Genomic DNA, 17,716 nt, shown 5'->3' with positions numbered 1-17,716 from the left:
ATGGATGGATAGATGGATGGGTGGATGGATGGATGGATAGATGGATGAATGGATGGATGGATAGATAGGTAGGTAAATAGATAGGTGGGTGGATGGATGGATGGATAGATGGATGGATGGATGGATGGATGGTTGGAAAACATAGATTTAACCATTACATTTATTTGGTTAACATAAACCTGGATGGATGGATGGATAGATGGATGGATGGATAGATAGGTAGGTAGGTAAATAGATAGGTGGATGGATGGATGGATAGATGGATGGATGGATGATGGATGGAAAACATAGATTTAACTATTACATTTATTTGGTTAAATAAACTGATTCCTCAACAAAAAAGCCGATGGAAAAAACCCCCAGAGATTTCAACTCACGGGAACCCAGAAGATGCTAGTCCACTGCTGCCCCCTGTTGTTGGTTTGTGTCAAAAAAAACCCAAACATTTTAAGATATGAATGGAAACAGCAGGATTTGCAATTAGTTTCTATCTGGAATGTAAAAATACATTTAATTTCCATATAGGGTTTGGCAATCAAGTTTTTAAAGTTAAGTTAGTAATCACGATATTTCTTCTTTTTTTTTTAGTTGCTGAGGACGAGGAAGCGGACGAAGACGACGAGGAGGGAGAAACTGCCACATGGGGACCAATAGCCCCTTCTCAAGAATCAACTTCCACTTTCTTTAATCTTGGGGAACAGATTGAGGACAGCGACGAGGAGCTATTTGTTCTTCCTGCTGTTACTGTTGAACCCCAGCTGCTGCTACTTCAGCGGCGGCTCCTCTTTACGTGCCGTTAGTACCAATGACTGTGATGCTCGCAAATATTTGTCACATTTTCTTCCTGACTCTTGTTTGACTGCATATTACGTTTTTCCTCCTCTTTTTTTTTTTCATCTTGTTGTTACTACAGACTGTATTAGAATGTTGAGTGAAACCTTCGGGTTTGAAGGTGGCTGGTAGAACTTAGCTTAGGGGAGTCACGACAATACGAATTTTTGCGAAAAGTTAGACATATTTAACTATTTAATTGCTCTTAAACTCTACAAGACAGAGAGACGTAATCTCTTCTAACACACGTTATTTGCGAAAGAACCGTGAAACGTTTGTCATCATCAAGAGATTCTTAATCTTTTCGGAAATAACGTAAACATTTTCTCAGCAATAAAAAAAACCAACCTATAAATCACACAATGATGTTCCGAATGATGACGGATATTTAACTCGCTATACTTTGCCACTGCAATATTTAACATTAAGCTAGCATCAATGTCTGGTTTATATGCTAAGCTAAGCTAATTTTATGTCCAGTATCTCTTTTGGGCAGTAAACACCAGCAGATTTTCTCATCTACCAATTTTTTTTTTTTTTGTAAAAAGTTAGACAGATTTTGTTCAGGAGTAACTATATAACCTACAACAAAACATACAACAAATTAACCCATACGGTTTTTTGTTTGAGTGGTGTTTGTCTGCATGTTACTGAAACTGTTAGGTAATGGTGGCATCGGCGAAATGTACTGACTTTAAATGATCTCTTGATCCACTTCAGTAAAAACTGGACTTAATTTAGTTTCTAACGTGGGTGAACTCTCCTTGCTTTTTTTTTTTTTTTTTTTTTTTGGACGAACCTGCTTCTTCTTTCCCTTTGACTTTACTTTTTTTGTTTTTGTCTTTTTCAGAAATTCTTCTGTACGCAGCCGCTAACCGTTTCGTAATTCAGCAGAAAATCAGTGTAACTCCTCAGTAACCACAGATGCATACCTGTAAATGTCTGTATATAAGATTAATAAAGAAATAAACTTTAGTTGTTTTTAAAAATAGGTCTGGGATTTTGTTGTAACTTTGATTCTTTAAAAAATCAAATGTACCCACAGTCGCCCAGTGGAGCTAGCAACAAATTTTAGCACGTTGGTTTTCGCTAACAACACTATCAGAATTGACCTAAATTCATGTTTGACTTGAATTTATGTTTTGAATGTCTTTTTGTTATGTTTATATCTATGTTAATAATAATGTTTTTGCTCAGAGCATTTTATAGCAGTTTTATCCTTGATGTGTGTTTTTTTCTAAGGTCTCTCGGAAAATTGGTATTGAAGTACTGGGTATCGATTATCGGGGATACTAACGCCTAGTCCTAGTACTCATACTGATTACTTTTCTATTCGTGATCCTTGTTATTTTTTTTTTTCTTTTCACTTTAAATGTTTTCCGTTTTACATTTGAACAAAAACAGCCGGATTTCAAACTGAGTCACGGTGAACGTCAATACTTTCCCTCACAAAAACACACACTCAGAAAAATTAAAGAAACAGGAGAGAAATACAATCAGACAAGGTCATTTCACAACGCTCACGCACGCAACAAACCGAACGGGGAGAAACTGATGAGAAACCACCGAAAACTGTCAGACATGACTATTCCAACTCAATCTGTCTTCTCCTCTCATTTTCCAGGAACACGTCTTTACTTTGTTACCATTTTTGACCTGTCACTGACATTGCGCTCTGATTGGTTCAGCTCTGGTGATGCTGTAAGGCATCATTCATTTTATACTGCATCGATATTAACACGTTAATTCTTTTCCACACCAAGACCAACACAGGAACACATCAACTGATGGTTCACCCCAGTGGATCAACACCTGTCAGTTAAAACAACAGGTATTTACAAGTATAAACCACAAATTTGAAAAGATCACATCTATGTTCTTGATCGACTTTATAGAAAAAAAAAAAATATATGAATTTTTTTAGGTACACAGCTGGAGAAATAAGGAGAGGAAATAAAGGAATGGAAAACCCTACATGGATGTTTGAGGTCATACCTGTTCTCAGCCAATCAGATCGTCTGCCTCCTCCTCTTCCTCCTATCCAAGATTTTTGATTAGCCGACAAAATCTGAGATGCAGAGAGGGGGGAGAGGGAGAGAGAAAGAGAAAGATTGTGAAATTTTAACATGTGAAGAAAGACAAAGAAGAAACTCTCTCACCAAAACAGTTCTACTTATAGAAGTTCTCTCTCTCTCTCTCTCTCTCTCTCTGAATTCCTAAGCTGCGTTTCCATCCTCCTCATCCATTTTTTTTTTTTTTTACCAGCACTGAGAAACACAAGAGCGGTGCTGATGAAGCTCGCGTTGCCATTCAGATGTTTACACCGCGGCATCATGGGAGCTGTAGTTTCCTCCGCACCAGCGGCACCAGAAGCAGCAGCCGACGTGCTTGCATGACCAGAGCTGATTGGTGGAGAGAACTGATGGTGATTAAAGTGTGGAACTGTGAGGTGGTGGGAGGACGAGCATCAACAAACTCACCGTCTCTCCCCGTTTCCTGTTTCCCTCTCTCTGCTCTCATCCCCCCTTTTTCATCCCTGCAGCTTCTGTCGTTCTTCTGTCCTCCACCTCTTCATTGTGACTCTTAACATTTTTCCCCCTCTTTTCACCCTCCATCCCTCCTTCTCCCCTCTGTCATCTCACTCTCAGAGGAAGCATCAGAATGGGCTGCCGTTGCACTCGAATAAAGGTGAGTGAAAGATAATTCAACGAAGCTGTGAGATGAAAAATGAAGAACCAGGTCTGTGTCTGTGTTTGCTGAAGGGAAAATAATGAACAACTCACTGCTTGTCTGTTTTTTTGTCTGAATAATTGGTACAAAAATAAAATAATTTGGCTGTCATGGGTTTAACTTTTCACGGACAAAAGAAAATGCACATAAAAGCTAAGATTGTTCTGGAAAAAAAAGCAGAGGTTCAAGCACTGAATGAATAGAATAGAAGTCCAACTGGGCTTCCGTAGCTCAGGCTAATCCATTACTGCAGATGTAGTTGAATTTTTGCTTCGGTCTGTGAACTACGAACTTCCCGTTCCTGGCTTCAAACTTTCAGATCCCATCTGTAAACTTCCTGTTTCTGTCTGTGCATTTCCTGGTTGGATCTTGAAAAACTTTTTACATCAAGTTTTTTAAAAATTCTCCATCTTTGCGACGAAGTGTGTCTTTTACAAATCATGAGCTGAAACGTTCTATCGTCATGATAAAAACGTTGCGGTTTCCATTCGACCGTTAAAAAAAAAACATTTTTTAGATGCATGTTTTTAGTCACTGGGTCTATTTTAACATGTGTCTATTTTAATATGTCCCTTATTTTTCACCTTTTTTTTTAGAAATTAAATGAATAGATAAAAATACAATAAAACAAACCCTAAAGTGAGCAGAGTGGAAGAGAGGGAGGATGATAAGATGTGATGGTTGTTGAATGCTGACCTCTCCAACGTGCACACTCACACACACACTCACACACACGCAAGTTAACCCAGTTGGAAGAAATGAACATAGACAAAGGCTGATGCAGTGGATGACTGAAGGCTACAGCCCTTTTCCCACTGCACACACCCGCACACAAACACAAACACAAACACAAATTGACAGAGAGTGAAAGAGTAAAACGAGGGAGAGAACAAGTTTAACAGGAAAAAACAAAAATGCTGCATTCAGTTGCCCGTTGAAGCATGGAGACTTATTAGAGAACAGATTTGATTGGAGTGTAGCAGTTGAAGAACGAATGACTCACGGTTTCGAGCACGGCAGCTTCGGTTCGTCATGAAGAGCTTGACAAGCAGCCACTTTTCGGAAAAAAAGCCAGAAATTCCCCGCTGCAAAAGTTGATTAGAGAGGAGAAGCATTTTTTTTTTTTTATTATTCTGGTGAAATGTTTTGACTGGGAAAAGCTAAAATGGGATAACGTGATGACTTGATGTATTCACTATAATGAAGATTCAATTGTATTGTAAAGCATTTTCATTTACCATCTAGAACTGGATCACAAGTGTGGGATAGGATGATGATGGGGTTAGAAGCGCCCCCTGGTGTGGGAGGAGTGGTTTAGAAACCTTTTTTTATCAGAAAGCTCACAGGTCAAAATAAGGCCCCGGGGGCCGGATGCGGCCCGTTCTGCTTTTTAATCCAAACATTTTCAAATTATATAATTTATTTATATCATCGTTACACTTCTGTCTTTTCCCCGCAATAACCAATTTCCCCAATAGATGGCGTAGAAAATGATAAAAGCATTTTAGCACTTTAGCATTTATGCATGACTTTCACATGTCATTTATCTTATTTCACACGAACGCTCCATCTATCTGCTCCTGATGCGCCCCCCAGTGTTCAATTTTAGAACAGCGAGTCAAATGTTTGCCCACGCCTGTCACAGGTCAAAAGCAGATATAAATATTATAGTAAGTCTTGCTAAACAGTAGAATTTTTCTGTTGTATCATAACTATATTAGCAGTGATTTTTTTTTTTGCTGTAAACCCAAAATGTTTTTGTGCTTTGAGGAAATGGATTGAAACCAAAACTACAGAAAGAGAGCCAGAGAGGAAGAGTGAGAGAAAGAGACCAGTCTTTGTTAATGTCAAATTCACTGAAGCCTAACACACTTCTTGAGGGTACATCACTCTCTCTCACTCACTCACTCGTGTGTGTGTGAATGTGTGTAAACGAGTGTGTAGTTGGCCTACTGGTTTCAGCACGCGCGTCTCTATCCTGACCTACGTCCTGCGGCTCTCTTTAACTTCCACTCTTAACTTGGACGTTCGGTGTGTCTGGCCCGCAGTAATGTCACTGTTGGACAGTCTCCGGATCAGATATGTCCGACAGTGACAGAATGATGACACACATACTTTCTCTTCAAAGGATTATGAGTAACTGAGCGATTTGTGAGGCGAGCGACCTTCAGTTTCAGCTACTCCAACAATGACTCCGCAGAAGGCTTTTTGTGCTTCGATACAACCCGTGGCGCTTTATGTGCACTTTCAGTCGGTGGCAAAATTCCACCTGACATCTTGATGACGATCTGATTCTACAAATTCTTTTGCTTTCACTTGGTTGACGACTAATGTTCCCTTTCTTTAGGACAAAATCCGCGAACCTCCTCATCAACGCTACGTTGGGGAGCTGCACTACGTGAACGAGTACGGTCAGCCGATGGCTGTCCAAGAACGACGGGGATGTGGCCACAGGAGGCAGCAGTCGCGCTGCGTTACCGAGTGCAACACTCCTCCAGAGAGACACTGGGAGGCGCTGAGAGCCATGGGAATGGTCGAGGGAGAGGAAAGTCAAAGAAACAGATTTCTAGCAGGGTAGGTCCTGTCAGGAAGCAACGGGGCTTGGGTTTCCAGAAACCTTTAAGTCAAATGAATTAATTAAAATGTAGTGGTTTGGGACCAGGTTAAGAAAAATCTGCGCATGAATAGTATGAATGCAGTCTCCTAAGGGTCTAGTCCAGGGGTCACCGACCTTTTCAGACTCAGAGCTACTTCAAGGACTCAAAGAGCTACTTGTTTGATACAGACTTCGCGAACAATGTAATAATAATCAGTTCTGGGACATACAACAGTAGACAGTGTTCTTACCCTCGTCATTGACCCATTTGAATATCATTGCAGGTGGAACTGATCCAAAAAGCACAGTAGCAGTACATTTTTTGACCTTCTTGTTGACTAGCTTTATTTTTAGAACATACCCCACAGGTACCTTAGGTAGTCCACGGGGGCTACCAGGTGACCCGAGATACGGCCCGCTTGGCTTTTTAATCTGGCCCGCTAAACTTAAGCTGATGATGTTATTCATTTATATTATTATTATACTTCTGCTGTTTGCCTGCAATTCCCACATTTCCCCAATAGGTTGTATAGAAAAGGCATTTTAGCAGTTTTATGCAATACTTTTCCCATGTCATTTATCTTAGTTTATGCGAATGCTCCATCTATCTGCACCTGACCTGCCCCCCCTGTCAAGTTTTAGGACCCACCCTCAAACATTTCGCCCACGCCTGGTCTAGTTCATATCCATTGACATAGGGCTGCTTGTCAGTGCCCAACATCATATAAATACTAAAACATACTGCGATGCTGACCGTGAGTTCCCGGAGGTCCACCTCAATAGCGTTAACGTTTTGCGTCACTAGCCTTAGCATAATCTCACTGGCCATTTGGAGTGACATGAAATTCAAATTGAATATGAAGAAAATTAGATGATAAACAAATGTTTATAGGTAAATATCCGTCCAAAATTTTACCGGATTCCTTTCAGTTGAAGGACCAGTGTTATCAAGACTTACAGTCCTACACCTGCCCTTGACATCTAAACTGCCTCTGATGTCTAACCTGAATACTCTGTGTTGCGTGCAGGCCCCACTATGGTCACATGGCCGTCTCACCTGCCCTATATTCAACTAACAGTCACATGATGATGTCGTCTGATGCATATCCGCACAACAGCTTCCTGCCCAGATCGCCGAACGAACATCACCTGGGTAACAACTACCTGCCAGCCATCTCCTACAGCTTAGATCACCTGGACAGACTAGACTACCAGGTGCCCTGGTTTGTTTTCCTTCTGTTTCCTCGTGTGTTTTTTTCAGGATATTGATGAGTCATTCTTATTGCTGTCCTGCTTCCGTTCAAGGAACCAGAAATGTCACCGTACCAGCCGAACTCGGAGAGTTGTCTAATCGAACGCTACAGCAATGAAGGGCCGAACAACGTATCCAGACAGGTAGCGGGGTCATTTGTTTATAGAGTAAATTAGGTTTTAACATGTAAGGATATAAGAATATGTTTTCTTTCTTTCTTTTCTCAGGTGGACCACAGTTGGCTCTCTGATCGCCCTCTGGGTTTCCTTCCTCTCAGTGAACTGGACAGTGGGCTTGGATGCACTCACGATAGCCCGAACCACCAGTTCGTGCTCTCTGAAGCCGAGACAGACGCACTGTCGTCCCTACCGGGCCACACCCCCTCGTCCCAGGGCTCCTCCTCTTCCTCCGAGTCCTTGATCTCATCCGAACCCAGCGACTCGGGGTTCCACAGTGTCAGCACGGGGGAGCACAGGCGCCTACGCAAGATCCATACGGGACCCCATCTGCACTTAGGCCTCTGCGCGCGAGATCAGAGAGGGCGCTGGGATTTGGAGTCCATACCGGAAACAACTCCAGTGACTCACGAGGGGGTGCCGTGGGCCTCCCACTGCACCGTGGGAAACAGCACAACCACAACAGTTCACTTCCACAGAGCTGAGAAGAGTCCGACACTACCTCGGCACCAGTCACTACCGTCACCTTCCATGGGTAAACACACTTCTTTTTATCTTTTATTCTAAACTGGAGGGCTAGCCTGGTGTGCAACATTCAAACAGTCCCCACAACAAACATCTGCTTCGTCGGGGCAGGTCTATACAAAGTATAATCGTTCTCCGAGTTCTCCGATGTTCCTCCAAACTTCGACAAATGTGGAGGTGATGCAAGGCAACGAGCATTGCACGCATTTATCAGATCTAAACCCTGGCTTTTCCTGGCCATATGACATCTTATTCAATTGTCTACTCTTTTACTCAACATTTCGGTCAAGATGGAAAACAGGAAATCAGCCTCTTATCCAAAGAGGAAGCCTGAGAAACCACATCAGAAAATACAGCAGGCTTGCAAAATACGACTATAACATGATACGTTAGCAAGAAAAAAAACATTAGAAACAGTCTGGTGTCTGCAATCATAAAATACCAAAAGAATGTATTTCGAAACTAATTCAAAGTTGATGCAAGTAACCAATAAAACTAATTCAAAGTTGATGCAAGTAACGAAGCCTGTATATGAAACTACAAATTAAGTGTTTCTCCAATGGGGACGGTAGCTCAGTCGCCTATTACGCCTGATGTATTTACTTTAAGAAAAAAGTAAGAATGTTTAAAATTGAACAAGACAAAAAAAAAGACTAAATGCCAGCAAAGATTTATCCTGACAATCTTTCTGTCCTTAGGCTGCCGTACTGAGCCCTGCCACCGGAGGGCGCTGTGGCTGGAGCAGCAGCAGGGCGTGCACGGGATGGTTAGAGGTCCGGGAAGAAGTCGAACGATACAGGATTTAAGCGAAGGACATCGTCGTCGCAGAGCGAGTCACCCTAACATGATGGATCAAAACTCGGTGACAAACAAGGTACAGAGCACCAGTCCAGGAGCAGATGGCAACACGCTGGCACCAACGATGAGGGCCAGTTATCCCAGTAACCCTCAGCCCACCGGTCCGTTCACCGTCGACAGAGCAGGTCCGACCAATCAGAAGGGGGACTGTCTCGCCAAAAGCCCTGGATCTGACTCCCGTGGGGCGTCCGACTGGCGGGCATTCCAGACTCTCGGGAATCAATACACAGGCCAACCAAAAGTGACTTCTGTTCCATGTTATAACACACTGGGCACACCGACAACCCCTCCGCAGCAACAACAGCCACACTCTCCGCCATCTCCTCGCTCAAGAACGGCCAATCAAAAATCCATCAGGAATCAGCTGCTGAGAGCTCGAGCTTCTCGATTGGCCAGGGAACGCAGCGAGGTAACAACGGACGAGGAAGTGAGGGTCAGAGGCGAGGTGGAAAGAGACAACGGGCGCCTGACGGGAAGATACTGGAGCCGAACAGAAAGGAGGCGTCATCTGGCGTTGTCGAGGCAACATAAAGAGAAGAGAGGAGGAGGAGGAGGAGGAGGAGGAGGATTCGAAGAGCCGACGGCGGGAGTTCCGGAGGAGGAGGAGGAGGAGGAGAAGAGCCGACGGCGGGAGTTCTGGCGGTGTCCCCGTCCTCTCAGACTCTCCTGGAGCTGACCCACATGAAGCAGAATCAACTGAGGAACAGCAAGCTGCTGGATAATTGGACAACGGTGGAGGAGCTGCTGACCCATGGCACCAGGATGGAATCCGACAGTCAGCTCTGTCCAAGCCCTCTGTTATCTGTTACTACTGTCTGATCACAACACTCCCTCGCATCAGCTTTTGCTAAGAGGCTACATCTCCAGGCCAATAGCGGTTTTGTCGAAACGCTGAAATGGTGTAGTGGTCTCCCGGTGATTAAGGAAGCGGATTTGAATCCGGAGGGTCGCAGGTTCAAATCCGTCAGCCACCAGGTCCCACTGAGACACAGAGCATGGCACTGTCCTCACACTCTGCAACCGGGCGCTAGGCTTGAGCTGCTCCCTGCCCGCTAAAATGATGCGTTTAATGTGTATGGTCACTTAAAATTACACATATTTAGAAAAGAGAGAGCCGGTATTTTTTGTGCGTCACGTCAAAGCCGTTGCCATCTTGTTGCTTATGGCCGTGGAATAAGAACCAGGAGGATCACCTGCCTTCGTGTGCCATCATTTTAAGCCACATGTGAATCTAGAACTTGGAGCTGGTCTACCGTAGGAACATTAACTTGCGGAGTCCAGAGAGATTGGGAGTTTTGTTTTTTTTACATCCACCAGAGAACTAACTTTGAATTACTTTTGATTTTGACTACAAGCAAAACCCATTGAATTCCATCTGCGATGATCCCGGTACTAAATCTAAATGTACAACAGTGCACATATAAACTGCACCGATGCTGTGATGTTGCTATGAGCAGATAAACAAACAAATATGTCAACATGAAATGCTGTCTTTATCATTCTGTCAGAGAGAAGGGGAAGTTCTTGAGATGGAACCATCGGGGTTGGGCGGGATTTCTTGTGCGAAGTGGGAGCATGACATTTTGGTGTTAGCCATTTACTAGCCGCTGTTCCCGTATGATGTCATATTCTATTTTAATTAAAAAAAAAGTTGTTTTTAATATACGTCAATAAATATTTTTACCTTGATGAAATTCCATTTGCTTTTCGGTGACATTAACAGTCACTGGACAATCATCTTATTATGAAAATATACGGTATACAGTACTGTGTAAACCTAGCTTACTAGCTCACGGTGAAAGTTTTAGTTGCCTTAAATAAAGTCAAAAGGTGAGAACAACATCTCATCGCAGTTCAGCGCTGTGGGGTTCTTAGAGAGCTTCACGAGATAATTTGGAAGTTAATGGAGGTTAATTAATTCATTTGGAGGTTAATGTTTGTGTTGCACTTGTTATAGCATGCTAGTTAGTCAACGATGCTAGACAATAATCAGAGGCCTGTCTCTAGTTCATTAGAAATTAATCTACGGAGGTGACACGATGTTGCTACGATTAATTACATTGATGCATTAATATGAATTATTATTAGATTATAATTAATTACATTAATATGCACCACATTAATGGCGGTAAATGTGAGAACGCTTGCTTTTACAGCTAGAAAATCACTAGTTCAGCATGGAGTGTTGCTAGTGTGTACATGGGTTTTCTTCAGGTACTCCAGTTTCCTCCCACATCCTAAAAACATCCACATTACAGGTTTGTGTTCATCAGACATTCACAATTGACCAAAGGTGTGAATGTGTGAATGAATACAATATGTGGCAGACTGTCCAGTACACTGCCCTCACCTGTTGACATCTGGAAAATACCCCCGGTTTTCCAAAATTTTTTTTTTCACCCCCCCCCCCCCCCCCCCACAAATTGAAATACTATTGAGAACTGTACAAACTACTGTATGAGTTGCTGCCACCTAGTGACTGGAGGCTTGTTATCAAGCATTACAGCAGTGGTACACTTATGTCCAGCATCCCATACTCCATTGGAGGGCCCTCAGGCCCTCCCCATGGCACCTCACAGCGCCCGCCCCACTATTTGAGAAGTACTGGATTACACTAAGCAATAGGTGATGGATGGAGATTTATTTAGATGTCTTTTGTCGTTTGAATTTGTGACTGGGTCAGTTTAACGTTGTGTCTCCTGTCTACTCCCGTTTTATTATTTTATTTGAAAGTGAACAGTAAGAGGTTGTTGCTCCATTGGAGGGCCCTCAGGCCCTCCCCATGGCACCTCACAGCGCCCGCCCCACTATTTGAGAAGTACTGGATTACACTAAGCAATAGGTGATGGATGGAGATTTATTTAGATGTCTTTTGTCGTTTGAATTTGTGACTGGGTCAGTTTAACGTTGTGTCTCCTGTCTACTCCCGTTTTATTATTTTATTTGAAAGTGAACAGTAAGAGGTTGTTGAAATAACAAAACAGATAATAATTTAAAACTCTACCACTGAATCGTTTGAAGGCTTTAAATCAAAGGTTTGTAAGTTTGCTTGACAACCAAAGGACTGTGCCCATTTTATAGATTTTGTATCAGTTTCATTTCCACCTCAGCCGTCTGTCATATGAAAACTAACAATAAACCTTTATATGGAAATGTGAAAAATGAAGCTCAGTGTCTTATTAAAAAGGGGCGACACCGTCAAGGAGTTTGAAAACTTACTTCGTATCAGTCGGTGTGTGGTCAGATGTTAACGTTGAGTGACATAACTGTGACCATGACTACGCTCTCTCCTGCTTCCCGACCGTCTCTATAGAAACTGCTGTTTCCATGGTTGCTGACGTGCTGGTTTCCAGATTGGTCGCCACAGTGATGTGATCTGATACAGAAAAAAGAAGAAAAAAGAAATGATATCACAACTGAAGTTTTTATCACTACATCATCGTTGCACTGTTATGTCATTTAAAAAAAAACACAAGTATCAATGAGTCTTGCCACGATGAGAGGTATGAAGAGGGACCCCTGTTGGACAACAGCGGGCATCACTACCACTAACAAATATAATAAGAAAAATGAACAGGTACAGTAAGAAGGTATTTGAAAAGGAAGTAATACAAAGAAGACTACAGACTTGTGTACCCCCACAATCTACGTATATGTTTCTTTATTTATTCAAATAATGTTTTAAATCAGTTCAATTATAGTACAAAAGATTAAAATATGCCCAAATTTATCTGTATGAAATCATGACAGTTAAAGTTTATCCCTGTGCAATACCACTAAGTGTCCACGGGGTTACAGACAGAACACAGACCGTTGTAACTGTTTTCCTTCCGCAAATTATCTGGTTTTTTTTTTAAAACTGTTTTCCTTCCGCAAATTATCTGTTTTTTTTTTATATCCATTCAGTTTTAATGCAAAAAAAATACAACACATTAATAATAAATAACGGGCCTGATGTATAAGAAAACATCGCTTTATCACACGTTTATTTCCGTCCCTCATACACTCGTCCACTCCAGGTAACCATAACAACCAGGACCTTGGTTTCTATGGCAACTGACCTCCGTTTTTAGCGTGTGAGGGAGAAGCGAAGTGTGTGTGTGTCAGCTGACGAGAAAAGTGCAACACAAGGCAGTCATTTCATATCAATCATCATTAACTCTGAGTCAGTAACTGAAAAGATGTGCAACAACAAAACAAATGAACCAACAGCACGGACAAAATAAACAAAAACAACAAAAAATCGATACACTGGGATTGCTCTCTGATTGATCGCTGATTGCCCAAGTGAACAGTCCGCGAGGACCTTGTTCTTGCTCGTTAATAATACCCATCAAGTGATGGCAAAAATGAATACAAACAAAGCTGCAACGTCTCAAAGTTGATTTAAAGGTAAATCCACATGTTTTAAGATTGATCAATTCCCTACTCACCTGGGATTTAACACAGGGATCAGTCTGACAAACAATTGATTTACTGCGTAATCAAATGCCACAACATCTGTCACCAATGCTTCTGTATCCTTTTTTTTATATATATATATATTCCCTTTATATTTTCCCTTTATCAACAAAACTTTAATTCCTTTTTTTCAGTGTAAAAATGATATAAGATACCACTGCATATTAATTGTAGTACACTAGTATGAGTACTTGCATATTCCTCCCTCCTAACCCTCATTATCCTGCAGGTTGTGTTTGACCAGAAACTCTTTGATGGTTGGCTGATTGTCCACACCTGCCCACTGCTCGTCCAGCTGCTGCAAAAGCTCCTCCCACCTCTGTTTGTCCCGCCCTATCTGCCAGGAGAGGCGGACAACAGCTCTTAAGAGCGGCTGCAGCAAGGGGTGTGGCCTGTGAGCAAGTGTAGGGAGGGTGGGCGTGTGCTCTGCTAGATCGATCTCAGCCGGTGTTAAGACGTGCAGGGCCAGGTCGCAGTGAGACCACGCCTCCTCCAGCTGCTCCTCTTCCTGGAAGCAGCAGGCCAGTCCAACAAGAGTAAAGAACCAATGAGTTGAGCCCAGAGGCGGGGTTTGTGTCTGGCTGTCGTAGAAAGTAGCCCAGCCTAGTTTTTCTTGTAGTCTCTTGGCATTGAGCAGCGGCCCGAGAGCATCTTGGTAACGGCCAACCCTTAAAGCAAAATAAAGAATAAAACACACACAGAAAATGAAAACAAACGATACTACTATTAATAGTTATTATTACTTTTAAGCCCCGTAGGCCATATACTATGACTAGCTAATAGTTATTATGAATATTCTGGCACAGTGTTTTTATACTCTGAGCTCTGAGTACCACCATGATGACCAACATTAGAATATAGCAGCATAGGACTTCACTGTTAGCTTCCACCACACAGGAGAGATGTTTATGTTTAAATGTTGTATTAATTGCACATGGTATGGTTCAAATAAATGTTGTATTAATTGCGCATGGTATGGTTCAAATTCCAATTAAAAATGTAAAAGTGAAAATATGAATTTTCCCCACGTACCACTAAAGAGCGCTTTCGTACCACCGGTGGTACGCGCACCACAGTTTGAGAACCAATGTTCAAGCACAATGTCCAAATAACCTTAAAATTAGTGACGCTTGATACTGACCTTTTGAAGTCTGAGTTCTGAGTCAAGTTCTTAGTTTAGGGTGGGTACCTTATGAACAGCTGACCAGTCTGAAGATCATTCAAGTAAAAGAAGTGTCGCACACACAGCGCCCCCTTCAGGATATCCAGTGAACACAGGTGGTACAAGTACTGTTCAAAAGCTCGACTTCTTTTAGCGATCGTCTCTGCGGTGAAGTTACTCCTCAACTTTTTTCCTACAGAAACAGTACGTCAAGTTTCCCGGGAGAACATCAAGATTATAAAATGGAAAACGTTAACAACAACCTACGTGGAAAACAAATGCCGGCCATCTGGTCCCCGTGATTACGCCGCAGTGTAGCATGAAGACGCTGGAAGTCAGAATATCGACTAGTAATGACAGCTGGAGTTTTATCACTGCCACCTGACTGACACACCTGGATGGTGTAGAGCTGCAGACAAACAGAGCCAACGTGAGCTGAAGATCCGCTGATACTTCACATTTACATTTGAGTTTACAATTGTTTGACAGGGAAAACAGTTTGGAAAAACAGAAAGAAAACCTAAACTGAAACACTTTAACTCCGGGTTGGACGTTTCAACTCACCACGTACTTCGATGAACCATCCTGCACCACACTCGCATCGGTCACCTCAAACAACAAACTGCTCAAAATCCTTTTTCCAGAGGCCACGGGGTTTCCTGCTCTGAGGCCACGCAGGTTCCTCCATCTTTCCTGAAGCTGGCGTGTCACAGCAGAAGGGGAGGGGCTTACTGGAGAGAGACCACTGGAACTGGTGTCTATACAAGAGACAGAAAGATTTAGTGCATCGTACAGGGGGTCCTGACTTACACCTGGAAGCCATAATGAAGGGCAAAAAATTCCACGAAAAAAACCCGTAAACAAACCCATCTTCTGGAAAAAAAAAAACACAAGCGAAAGAAAGCAGATGTAGCATAATCCAATGCATGAAGTGCAACTGACAAATGTAAACAAACCCATCTTCTCTTGGTGATGTCATGAACCCAGGAACCCCCCGTGTATCCAATTAACCATCCCCTTATCGTTGTATGGAAGTGTTTTTATTGTGTATCCAATTAACCATCCCCTTATCGTTATATGGAACACGGGTGTTTTTATTTGCACTTTCTGTTTCATTAAAACACATAGATCATAAAATAGCTTTTTAACAGCCAGCATATGGAGGCTTCAATTTCAGGTCAGATATCCAGGCCTGCATCAGACCAGCCTCACCAAGTGCAGGACAGTAAGTAAATCTACGGCTGACAAACTGAATGATACAACTATTAAAGTGGGGTTTTCGAGGGACTGTAGAACTATTAATGTTGTTGAGAGCAACGGCTTCACTGAAGATTTAAAAGAAACAGTTTCTACAAGCCACTGTCAAGATGCACAGTAGGAACTAAATCAACCAACCGTTTCAATCATCCAGAACAGGCATGGGCAAACTAAGGCCCGGGGGCCCGATGCGGCCCGTTCAACTTTTTAATCCAGCCCGCCAAACTTTTCTAATTATATAATTTATTTATATTATCATTATTCTTTTGTCTTTTCCCTGCAATATCGACATTTCCCCAATAGATGGCGTAGAAAATGATAAAAGGCATTTTAGCATTTTATTCTTTATGCATGACTTTTACATGTCATTTATCTTAGTTCACACGAACGCTCCATCTATCTGCTTCTGACCTGGACCCCTGTATAAATTCAGGACAATTCTTGCCCACGAGTCAAAATGTTTGTCCACGCCTGATCTAGAATGATAACCACCTCTACTATAATTTTCTGCCAGAATGGTTGTAATGACTTAAATTTCACTGAGCAGCCTGATATTTTACTGTAGTCGAGCGACCCTGAAAATTAGGCTCCAGTACTTCTGCTTTGTGTTATAGATGAAATGAGAACTGTAGCTATTTATATGGTCTGCCATTGGAGGGCAGAGTTCCCCTACCCTACCCCTGCGTTGGCTGGGTAAGTCACAGGATTAAAAAAAGTTGTTCAAAATGTTAAAAGTGTGTATAGATTAGTGAAGTTGATGGTTAGATAAAGATTAAAGGTGTATAGATTAGTGAAGTTGATGGTTAGACAAAGATGTTAAAAAGTTAGTACATAAAGACTAAGAGGGGCGTCACCTGTGCTGCTAAGCCCCTCCTCCACGGACTCGGACTGGAAGTCAGAGTCACTATCGGGCTCCGACTCCTCCCCCTCATCACCGTCCACCACTTCAGCTTCTCCCACTTCACTGCTGAAGCACAGTGTCCCCACCAGTCGATCGGTCACGCACTCGTCCTCTGCAAGCTCCGCCTCCCAGCGGTTGTCATTAAGCTCCTCCTCTTCTTTCCTGGCTATGTCTCCTTCCCCTTCCACCCGCTGGATTCCCACCAACTGATCTTTCAGTAGTGACCTTTTCAGACGGTCCAGAAACCGATGAGCCATGACACCGCCTGATGTGCAGGTGGTCGCGGCTATAAGAGCAGAGGGACGATAAAAAAAAAAACCAGATGTTTGTGACACTGAGAAACATGACAAAACTGATCACTTGACATGCTGTTGATAAAAAATAAAGGAGCAATAGCAATTTAGCTTAAAAATCACTTCAACAAAAAATAGCTCAGTGTTAGCAAATTAGCTGAGAAGGCTGACAAAGATAGTTAGTTTTGTAGTTAGTTACAAATAAAAATAGTGTAAATGGAACTATAAAAATAGTCATGAAGTTGATCATGCATATGTATACGTAAAGATATTTAAAAAAAAGAAGGTAAGAGAAGAAGAAATCAATAGCTAAAGTCAGTGCAAAAAATGTAGCAAATTAGCAATAGGGTTGCGAGAAATTTTTAAATTGATATGAAATATGAAGCTAAATTAGAACTGTTTTAAACATTAAAGAGATTCATCTAAAGAAGCAACATTTAGCGAAAAAAGGCTGCTGATAGTTAGCCCTGAAAAGCTAGTAGTTAGTAAGAAATTAGCTGAAATAGGTAAATGTTACCAAAAAATGGAATCGGATAATAATAGTAATGAAATGTACAAATGTATTTAAAATAGTTGATTAATAAAATAATGAAAAAAAATGAGATAACTGACAAGCAAAAAGCTCAAACATAAACAATCAGATCAACAACTGCTACATAAAAGTGAGAAGGTCA

At 42.0% G+C, this 17,716-nt stretch overlaps 3 protein-coding genes across 10 annotated transcripts in view; 2 read left to right on the top strand and 1 right to left on the bottom strand.

Annotated features, from left to right (window-relative positions):
- LOC103384463 (peptidase inhibitor 16) overlaps positions 1-800 on the top strand; it is a 13,335-nt gene extending 12,535 nt beyond the window's left edge. Inside the window, exon 6 of the mRNA XM_017035668.2 lies at positions 589-800. Coding sequence (XP_016891157.1) covers positions 589-800 — 212 coding nt within the window. The remainder of the gene's footprint in view (positions 1-588) is intronic.
- snx21 (sorting nexin family member 21) overlaps positions 1-17,716 on the bottom strand; it is a 25,558-nt gene that overhangs the window by 6,310 nt on the left and 1,532 nt on the right. For 2 of the 8 annotated variants that reach the window (XR_003050948.1, XR_003050947.1), the window contains exons 3-12: positions 16,703-17,040; positions 15,156-15,349; positions 14,859-15,000; positions 14,619-14,784; positions 13,706-14,097; positions 12,188-12,344; positions 4,565-4,646; positions 3,312-3,544; positions 3,094-3,233; positions 2,827-2,899 (exon numbers count right to left, since the gene is read on the bottom strand). Coding sequence is in view for 1 of the 8 variants with exons in the window: in XM_017035884.2 (XP_016891373.1) it covers positions 13,638-14,097; positions 14,619-14,784; positions 14,859-15,000; positions 15,156-15,349; positions 16,703-17,006 (1,266 nt within the window). In the remaining 7 variants the exon portion in view is untranslated. Of the gene's footprint in view, positions 1-2,826; positions 3,234-3,311; positions 3,545-4,564; positions 4,647-12,187; positions 12,345-12,937; positions 14,098-14,618; positions 14,785-14,858; positions 15,001-15,155; positions 15,350-16,702; positions 17,041-17,716 lie in introns of those variants that run through there. The other 6 variants (XR_001760650.2, XR_003050949.1, XR_003050951.1 and 3 more) reach the window with 4 other exon arrangements.
- On the top strand, positions 3,438-9,644 carry LOC107989129 (uncharacterized). The gene is made up of 6 exons (XM_017035667.1): positions 3,438-3,519; positions 5,909-6,135; positions 7,186-7,372; positions 7,463-7,552; positions 7,637-8,120; positions 8,809-9,644. Exons 1-6 carry the CDS (start codon positions 3,493-3,495, stop codon positions 9,642-9,644), a joined length of 1,851 nt encoding a protein of 616 aa, XP_016891156.1. The 5' UTR covers positions 3,438-3,492.

Source organism: Cynoglossus semilaevis, chromosome 10, assembly GCF_000523025.1.
Source record: "Cynoglossus semilaevis isolate Cse_v1.0 chromosome 10, Cse_v1.0, whole genome shotgun sequence".
NCBI classification, from domain to species: domain Eukaryota; kingdom Metazoa; phylum Chordata; class Actinopteri; order Pleuronectiformes; family Cynoglossidae; genus Cynoglossus; species Cynoglossus semilaevis.
The sequence above is the reverse complement of the archived record's forward strand: the minus strand, read 5'-3'. Positions and strand labels throughout refer to the sequence as shown.